Source organism: Centruroides sculpturatus, unplaced genomic scaffold (assembly GCF_000671375.1).
Source record: "Centruroides sculpturatus isolate CEXI.00-Female unplaced genomic scaffold, Cexi_2.0 scaffold143, whole genome shotgun sequence".
Classification (NCBI taxonomy): Eukaryota; Metazoa; Arthropoda; class Arachnida; order Scorpiones; family Buthidae; genus Centruroides; species Centruroides sculpturatus.
In genome coordinates this window covers 194487-204663 of record NW_019384447.1, presented here as the reverse complement: position 1 = coordinate 204663, position 10177 = coordinate 194487, and the positions used below count along the sequence as shown (strand labels likewise).

The 10177-nt window shown below is 31.2% G+C and overlaps 2 protein-coding genes across 2 annotated transcripts in view; one reads left to right on the top strand and one right to left on the bottom strand.

Annotated features, from left to right (window-relative positions):
- Window positions 1–345: 345 nt before the first annotated feature.
- On the top strand, window positions 346–2500 carry LOC111620444 (the record flags this gene model as incomplete). Its single annotated transcript, XM_023362368.1, has 2 exons — window positions 346–2179; window positions 2241–2500. A coding segment is annotated over one exon (1389 nt), but the record flags the coding sequence as incomplete, so codon positions are not given.
- A 32-nt stretch (window positions 2501–2532) lies between these two features.
- Window positions 2533–10177, bottom strand: part of LOC111620416 (tektin-1-like) — a 34066-nt gene continuing 26421 nt past the window's right edge. The window contains exons 4-7 of the mRNA XM_023362333.1: window positions 3409–3549; window positions 3125–3347; window positions 2892–3059; window positions 2533–2830 (exon numbers count right to left, since the gene is read on the bottom strand). Coding sequence (XP_023218101.1) covers window positions 2642–2830; window positions 2892–3059; window positions 3125–3347; window positions 3409–3549 — 721 coding nt within the window. The 3' untranslated portion in view covers window positions 2533–2641. The remainder of the gene's footprint in view (window positions 2831–2891; window positions 3060–3124; window positions 3348–3408; window positions 3550–10177) is intronic.

Here is a 10177-nt window from a genome sequence, read left to right as displayed (position 1 = left end):
CTATAGTCTATTTATCCTAACTTGGCAGCTACTGTAAACAAACTAAGACACACCTCCCTTTGTTTATTGGTTTAAACCCATGTCCATCAATTAAAAATCGTATTGCATCTCATTCGTCCGCAGAAAATAGTTCTTCGTTATTTATAAAATCATTAATGAAATGCTATTCACTTAGCAATGATTATAAATGTTATTATTTCATATTTGTTAAGTTGTTATTTTAATAAATATTTGCACATTCTGAATCATTAGAAATAAACTTTTTCCGGTCATGCGCACTATAATGTTTTTGTTTCTTTTTCCATTCATTGCAATAACTACCGTTATTTCAAATTGTGTTGTTGAATTACAAAAATGGAAAACTTGAATGTAAATACGATTAAACATCGGCAAGGAAAATCGCTGAGGAGCTCGGATAAACAAATAGTATTAAATTTGTTTAATTCTTTAACTGAAACGAATCCAGAAGTCTGCGTGAAGGATTTAGTGAAAATGGTAGCACAGACAACAGGGATATCAGAACGGAGCATTTACAGAATTCGTAAAGAATATTTTACTAATGGTAAAGTAATAACTCCTTCGAAAACCCGTAAGCGTACTCAACTCGTTGACAAATATGACGAATTCACAAAATGTGCCATTAGAGGTAAAGTACACAATTTTTATTTTTTAAACGAATTACCTACTGTAGATAAGGTATTACAGGCTGTTAATGACGATCCAGATTTACCAGACTTTACTCGATCTACGATATATAATTTGTTAAAATTACTTAATTTTAAATATACGAACCGAAACAGAAATAGTAGATTAATTGAAAGAGACGATATCATTTTATGGCGAAGACAATATCTACGAAAAATAAGAGAAATGCGTTCTTTAGGCCGTAAAATTTACTATTTGGACGAAACATGGATTAATGCGGGCCATACCAAGAATAAAGTATGGAAGGATTGTTCAATTACGTCTTATCGCGAAGCTTTTATGTCTGGACGATCTACTGGATTGAAAAATCCTTCTGGAAAGGGGAAACGAATAGTTGTTGTTCATATAGGCAGCAATACAGGTTTTCTGAATGGTGGTCTGTATGAATTTGAATCAAAGTCGACAAAAGATTACCATGAAGAAATGGATAGCAATAATTTCAAAAAATGGTTTGAAAAAATATTATCAAAATTAGAAAGTAATGCTGTTGTTGTCATGGACAATGCTCCATATCACTCAGCTAAAATTGAGAAGATTCCAAATTGTAGTTGGAAAAAAGCTGACATAATTTCTTGGTTGGAAAAAAATAGGGTTCGTCATAACGACAAAATGTTGAAAATAGAACTTTTGGATATTGTTAAAAAAATAAAACATAAATACGATAAATATATTATTGACGAAATGGCCAAAGAAATAGGTATCGACGTGTTACGTTTACCTCCGTATCATTGTAATTTAAATCCTATTGAATTGATATGGGCAGATATGAAAGGTTACATCGCACGTCACAACACAACATTCAAACTGTCGGATGTGCGAATTTTAATGAATGAAGCTATCGAACAAATAAATGAAGAACGATGGAGAAAATGTATTGAACATATAGAAAAAGAAGAACAACGAATGTGGGAACTTGATGAGATTTCAGAAACTGTTGTAGAAAAACTGATTATTCAGTCTAACACAAGTAGTGACGAAAGCGATATAAATGATTACTTTGAGCAACTATGTTCTGATACAGATGATTAATAAGGTAAGTTTACACTATAATTATTTTAAAAAATTTTTATTTATATAAATATAACATAGATAAATTCATACATGTTTTCTGTAAGTCTTAATAATATATATTTAATAATAATTTTTGACAAACTATATTTAAACGATGGAAATAATTTAAACGGCTACGTAAAAATGTTAAAGTAAGCTATAATAACTTTTCTAAGTATTGTATTATCTCGGTAATTTTTAAATTGTTGTGACAACTTTGACCTACTTTAACACGTGCAGAGAAAGGGGCTTAACTGGTCAACACGTGTCGAGCCACTTCCGATTGTGATTTGACCAATGAAAATCTTCGGCGGATTAATACGACAGAATCTTTGTGTTTACAGTAGCTGCCAAGTTAGTATAAATAGACTATAGTTATTTTCCAATGGCAGAAAACTGATATAATGCAATGGAGCCAATTCAGGTAAATCTTCATTATTTATTTCTATATTATTTTGAGATACTTATTATCACAATAAATTTAGGTATTTAAAAGAATGTGCTAGAATCTTGTTGGTGTGGGAAGACAGCAAGAAAGTATGGGAGATGGATTAATGTGCCTTCAAAATGCCTTGGAGCTTATTGCCATTCTTAGGCCTGATGATGTAGAACATCAATTGCTACTTGCTTGGGTATATCTATATATGAACATTAATCATTAATGCATATGAAATTGAAACTATATGCAATCTTTTTGGTAAAAAGTGGCAAAATAAATGTACAAAATGTTCTGTAAAAAGTACAATTTAATGAAATTGCATTAAATTGTTTGAATTTACACTTTGGTATGTATGATTAATAAAAAAATTTATTTTTAATTTTAATTGTTTCTTTTTAATTTGAAATTAGTAATTTAATTTTATTAGTTATATCATTTAAAAATATGTCAAAATGGAATAACATTAATTTTCTCCATTAATGGTAAGCATTGAACTTCATCAACATATATTGTATGAGATTTCTTGCGAATGTCATCTTCAATATTCAGACGGACACTATGAAGAGATCTGAGCATATTCTTTGCCCATTTTATTCGGGTTTGTAGTTGTTGTACAGAGTCATCCAAGTGAATTATCTGTAAATTTAAGTAAAATGTGTTAATTTTGATTTCATTAATTAATATTTTAAATACTTACTTCTCTTTCAAGTTCTAATTCAACTTTATCTCTGCAAAGTTCAGCATGTGGCCTATATCTTCTTGCATTTAGTCTTATTTGTGCTTGTGACAGTCCAGATAATTTTAAATCAATAGATTCTTGGATTCTTAAAATTGGTTCATTTATGTTCTCAATCTGTTTTATTATCTAATTATGCATGGAACAAATATATTTGAAATTGCTTTATGTGAATAAAATAATAAAATAATTACCTTTGCTAAATGATTTTCTAATACAGTTTTTGCCTGTCTTGTTTGTTCTATTCTATCCTCCATAGACTCAATTATAAGATTATATTGTTTATGAAAATCTCTATAGCACTCATTCAATATTCCTTCTGCTTTGGTATAAAGTTTTTGAGAGATTTCTTCTTGTTCTTCAGCTCTCTTAATGTTATGTTTACAAAATCCCAGCCAATCATCTATTGTTATTGTTCTAAAATAATAACAGTTTTAATCTTATGTATTAGCTATTTCAAAACATAAGTTTTCAATACCTTGGTTCAGGACAGAATCCAGGTTGTAACTCTAATGGTGGTTTAGGAAGTGAAATATTTTCTGTAATCATATCTATGTCTAATGCAGCATATTTATCATTCAAATCCTGGTTTAATCTAAAAACTGCAGTCCTGTCTAATCTGAAACAAAAAGTTTTCTTTATATTTTTTCTATTTAAACTCTGTTGCTAGATCAGTATAGTTTATTTGTTGTTTTCCAAATTGAGAGTTCAAATGCTGTATTAGGTATGACTGTTTGAGTTTGTAAATGTTTAATTTATAAGATAATTTTTAATTTATTCAAATTCAATATCAATACAAATTTAAAATTTTAAAAGTTCTGATTGTCAAGTCTGTTGGCGACTTTTTCTCTCTGCTTCACCAAAGAAATTTTTTCTTGATAATTGCCTCAAAATATATTTTTTTGTTTGCTATAATGATTAATTATAAACTGATTTTGCTACTATTGCTAATGTCTGGCATTGAATCTAACCCTGGACCTCTGCAGAAAACACCTACAAAAAGAGGATGACCACCTACTAATTGTTCAAATCAACCATCTAACTATGCAAAATCATCTGGATCCAAAACAGATCTTATAACCGGCTATACAGAAACAAGAAGAACAGTCTCTCCAAATACATCAGGTGAGAATTCTAAATCTAATAGTTTAACTGAGTCAACTAATTTAGAGACATTTGACATCTCAATTGCAGAGTTATGGTTAAAGATAGTTGAACTTATTACTGCTAGCAACCAAAAGATAGATAATCGATTTACGCTTATTCATGATGAAATTAATAATATTCACATTGAAATTATAGAATTCAAAACTGGCGAATGTAAAATACGAAAAAATTGAATTACAGTTGACTAAACTGGGTACTTGCTAAGAATAATGCTATTATTAATAATAAGTTAATAATCTACGATTTTACAAATATTATGATAGATAAGAATCACAAAGAACTTTTAGACTTTCTAGCATTTGTTAGTAAAATGCCAAACAATGAAAAAGAATATATAAAATCTATTCATAATATACCCAATCTTAGAATTAACATTAAATGTATAACTTTAAAAACAGAACAAATATGCAATACTATACTGATGAACTTTAATAAGTTAAAACAAAATAAATTATTAGGAGGATGGAAGAACGTAAATCTGGCTGCAGACTTAGTTAAGGATTCACGACTAAGAAGAAAAATGCTTTTATCACATTACATTGATCTAAAAAAATGTAGTTTTCAAATTAAATTACGAGATGATTATTTCATGATAAATCAGCATAAAATTACTTATAGTTTAACACAGCATCAATTAGTTTACACTGAAGATTTTTTAGAGTATACTCCTTTGGAAGGTCTGTCAAATCGGACAACTTAACCAATATTAAAGAAGAAATCAATAAGAAAAAAACAACAACAAGACAATTTATTACGAATAATTAATTGGAACTGCCAAGGACTACCAAAAAAAAAAAAAAAAATTAAATCTGATAATTTTGTATATTTGTTGAATAATAACCACATAGTAGGCATTACAGAAACATGGATTACCTATCCGATTACAAATACAGTAGAGCATCAATTATCCGACCCCCGATTAACTGACCATTCTAGTCGGCAAATTTCAAATGTCCGCTAGTGATGTGGCTACTTTAATATTATTTTGTTAAATTTTTGCACGTTTTAGCTGGCATCAATTGCTCGACCATTGAAGGGAGGCCAGTATTTAAACGAGACTTAATTTTCTAATTATGAGTGGTTGTTTGTTTCATGAGCAATAAAATAATTTTAAAATAATTTTTAATGATACAATAGCGACGTTTATTAATTTAAAAAAAATTTGTTCGGCTAAACATCGATGAAAATTCAACGCAAAGTTGGTTAATAGCGATATACTAATAAACTAATTACATGGGATATACTAATATCCTAATATACTATACTAATAATGTATTTTTTTCNTTATTTTATTTTGTTTGCCAGCTTTATTTTTTTGAATATGAAATATATGTGTCTGTGTATATGTATTTATATGTATATATATTATTTTTTGCTTGTTTGATTTTACATTATGATCTTTTATGCAAGGAAAATAATGAAGTGTTTGTCATAAATGACATTAATAAAAATTTTTTAATTTGGAAATGTATGCTTAGGTAGTTCCTGATTTCACAAAGAAAATAAAAAAAAAAAAAAACAGAGGAACAACATATCTTTTGGAATAGTTTCTAGAAAAACTTGTGCCTTGACAAAGGACGGGAAATGTAATGTGAAGTATCAACCAATTGATCTTGTAACGCTTACATGATGTGACGATTGAGCACATTGCAATGTAATGTGAAACCAAACACGCGCGAGAAAAAAAAGTAGAGAACAAAAGATGATTGTTATTATGATATTGTATTTCAAGACAGAAGCGAACTGTCAACTTCCGAGGCTGCCAGAGAAAATGTCACTGGCACCAAGTGACATTTTCCTTTGGTAGGGATTCCTGTGAACCCCCAGAAATAGCCCCTCTCAAAAAGAAAGATATGTAAAAATTTGTTAAGTTATATAATTTGTTTTCTTGACAATTTAAGTGTCAAACTGGCAACACCAGACTTTGACATTGATGCTCAAGAGTAGATGGGAAAAACAAAATTTTAGATATAGAAAAAGACAATTTAAAATATTAAAGTTAAGACACAGTTTAGAAAGCAAAACAAAACTAGAAAAAATATCAGAATGAGCCTAGGTGTCATAGTCAACGATTAAACGCAATCAGAGTCTAAAAGATGGTGTCGGATAAACTGTCTCCAGCCAACGTTTTCCGCAAACTGTATGAAGCTCCATTTACACCTGACAGGAGGAAGACCAATTGGAAAACGATGAGGAAAAGTCTGTCCAATTAGCAACAAGTTGATATCGAAAAACTTATAAAAATGCTGATTTCAAGGACAAAAGAGGTTTCCACCTAGACTACCTGTTGTGTTCATTTGCCTCCAGCTGTCGGCTTCCTTTCATCTTTTGTGTGTTGTCACTTCAGATCTTGAACTTTTTACTCGACACAGCCCCTCCAAAGTAGGACCATATCGAATCCGAAAACAACTTCTGAAGACAACCCGAAGTTCTGAATTTAAGGACCTTTGCTAAAGAAATATGTAAGCATTTTCAACAAGAATAAATAGTTTCTCTGTGAAACACTTGTCTTTTGCATGCCTCTTAAAACTGCCATCCACATATGCGTAGACCTGAGAGCTATCCCACGGTAGGGAATAAAATCTCCCCCCAATTGGCATTCTTATATAACAGGTAATCATGCCAGGTATACCTGTCAAGATGAAAACTACACTAAATGTGTACAAACTTAGACCAATATTATATTTTGTGCACTTTGTCTTCAATGTTTGAAGTTGTTTCACACTTGCTAATTGAAAAAAAAGTTTTTATCTTACATAAATCTTAAAATATGAACTATTTAATAGTTGAAGAAATTGTATTACAATTTACACTTTCATTATTAATTGTAAAATTATTTATTTACCAAAATAATGATTTTATATGTGTAAAATGACCAGTTTCTTAATTACATATTAATATGCCTTCCATCAATCCTTGACTATCCATCATATCAAATAAAATACTTTAACAGATATCATATTATAACACAGAAAATAGAAATATAAATAAAAACAGAAAAGCAATGAAACTCTTGAAACAAGACCATACATGAACCTAGCGTACTACTCTAATACTCAAAACTTGAAGCTTAATAGTTGTTTTGAATGGATGCAACTAATTTGTTAATGAAGAAAAAATATAAAATTTTAAGAAAAAACAAATTCAGGCTTTAATGAGTCAAATAGGATTCTAACACAGAAAACTGTTTCCCATTTAAAAAATTTCCCATTACATATTTAATGCCATCTGCTAGTGATTGCATGTATAACCAAAGAGGTTACAATCAGTCTTAACCATTTTTATATTAGCATGTGAAAACATTTACAGTAAAACCTCATTATTTTGAAACTCAAGGACCAAAAAAACATGACTGAATTATCCAAACTTTTTTGAATGAAGTTTTGTGTAACTCTTGAATAAAATGATGATATTATCATTTATAATTTCACTGGTTCATTTACAAATGCATTAATATTACAAGTTATTACATAGTTACTTAAGCTATTTTGAAGAGACTATTAGTTGGTGTGTACTTAATGAAAACATAACCAAATTATACTCAAAGCAAGACCTAAAACTAATGTATGAAAGAAGCTTAAGTGCTTCAAAAAGAATTACTGCAAATTTCGTGTAGAAGATTGATGGCTAGTTCTATGAAGAATTCACAGTTGAGTTTGAGATTACAAAATTTCCGTGATCTGATGAAAACAAGCTCAATTAAAGCTAAAGTTATAAGTACACATTCTATTGTGAATACACACATGTATTTAATGGACTTTGAAATTATGAAACAATAGATTTTTTCAAAAAATGTCCAAAATAATTAAATGCAAAATAGATTTCTTACATAGAAATAAAAAAATTGACAATGAAGAGAGAATTTTTTAAATTGTCTGAATGACTTTGAACAGACATCCAATAAATCAACAATGTATAATTAGTGAAACTGAAATCTCCACTTTGGCATGGAAACTTTCTTATAAACATGTAATATGATGGAAGATTTCAAATTAAACAATATTTTTATGGGTCGCTGGACTAGATAACCAGTGGTGATATTCAGTGGTTTGTACAGGTACAGCTGAACCCATTGTTAACATTTTCAAAGTTTTCCGAACCTTGTTAAACATGTAACATTTCTCAGTGGTTTTGTTCCTTGTAAAAAATATATTAAAATATACATATTATACTCTGTAACACTACTAGAGCCTTATACCCCGTTCGTCTTGGTGCGACCTCCCTCAATCATTTCAATAAGACTAACAGCACAAAACCTTTCTCACTAATTTCTAGCCTTATTAACTGGAGTACAAACGTTTTCGGCCTCCTTAATAGGCCTTCCTCGGGTACACTGTGGAGCGTCGGTTAGAAGAAGTTTAAATGCTGCCAATGTTTACCCAGGTGTCGTCTTACCCGTGACATCTTCGTCGATGAAAGGTATACGACACCAGGAGAAAAATAACATACTTTTGGTAAAGAAGGGAGGTGTGCAGATAGGATACTTGCTAAAGTTGGGGGAAAAAATAACATACTTTTGGTAAAGAAGGGAGGTGTGCAGATAGGATACTTGCTAAAGTTGGGAAAAAAGATTTTAGAGTAAGCCCTTGCCCAGTTTGCAAGCGAACCTGGTATAACGACCAAATGGGAAGAGGCGAGGATTACTATTCCTATGCACGGCCACACCAAGCTTAGAACGGTCGAAACAATCGAAATATTTAAGCAATCCCTCAAAGACAGTTGTATCAACAGCAGAGATGCGGACTCGCTCTCCTCCGCTTGGAAATCATTCTTCGACAACCCCTTGAAATAAATAGACCATCCAACCCTCAACGCGTGCAACCGTTAGCGCTTTTTACTTGTCGCGTTTATTTCCAATTCCACCTTATAAGCGTAACCCCCCCTTCCCATCCCCTTCTAATCGTAACACCCCCTTACCATCCACGGTCGTTCGCACGCCTGTTCTTACGGTAGCGTTGAATATTTACGGCCTCAACTATGACGTCACTCCCCACTAACCCCCTGTGGTGATTGTGCATCTCCTGTACGTAGCGCGCTTACTCTAAAATCTTTTTTCCCAACTTTAGCAAGTATCCTATCTGCACACCTCCCTTCTTTACCAAAAGTATGTTATTTTTTCCCCCAACTTTAGCAAGTATCCTATCTGCACACCTCCCTTCTTTACCAAAAGTATGTTATTTTTCTCCCTGGTGTCGTATACCTTTCATCGACGAAGACGTCACGGGTAAGACGACACCTGGGTAAACATTGGCAGCATTTAAACTTCTTCTAACCGACGCTCCACAGTGTACCCGAGGAAGGCCTATTAAGAAGGCCGAAAACGTTTGTACTCCAGTTAATAAGGCTAGAAATTAGTGAGAAAGGTTTTGTGCCGTTAGTCTTAGAAATAGTTCTAGCTACATATGCATAGTAATCATTTCAATCTTGACTGAAATGAGGTTCAATAGCAATCGACTCAAGAGAGTTTTTGAAACTAGATCCAGTCATAAGAGAGATCCCACAATCCCATGCGCACAAGAAAATACAAGATGGCTGTGGAACACATGTCAGGCTATCGACAGCGAAATAAAAAAGACATTGTATTTTGAGAGACGATGACATCTGTCTATTATTAGATATATTGCAAGAAAAAGTATTGTATTTATTTCTAACCAAAACTTCCATTTTGTTTGTTGGTGTTCGTGACTTACCACATAGTTATGTCAGTTTTATCATCGCATGTAATATATATCTTTTTTATTTATATGGGTATCTTAAGGTCAGTTTTTGTGCTAATGTTGCTAATGCACCATTTGAGCAAAAATAAATTGTTAAGGAAAAATTTTCTGTTAGTGAACCATTTGTTAAATATTTTGAATATCACCACTGTACTCATAGATAATGATCTTGAATTTCATTGTATGAATATTTTGAATTATCTGAACTAAAATGTATGCAAAATCATATTTTCTTGTCTGGGTACTAGACTTGGCTTTGAATTATATGATACTTTGAATTATCCAATATCAAAATAACAAAGTTTTACTATATGCATAATTAAATATATTTTTACTGAAATTACTGAGCTGTACGGGTGAAGT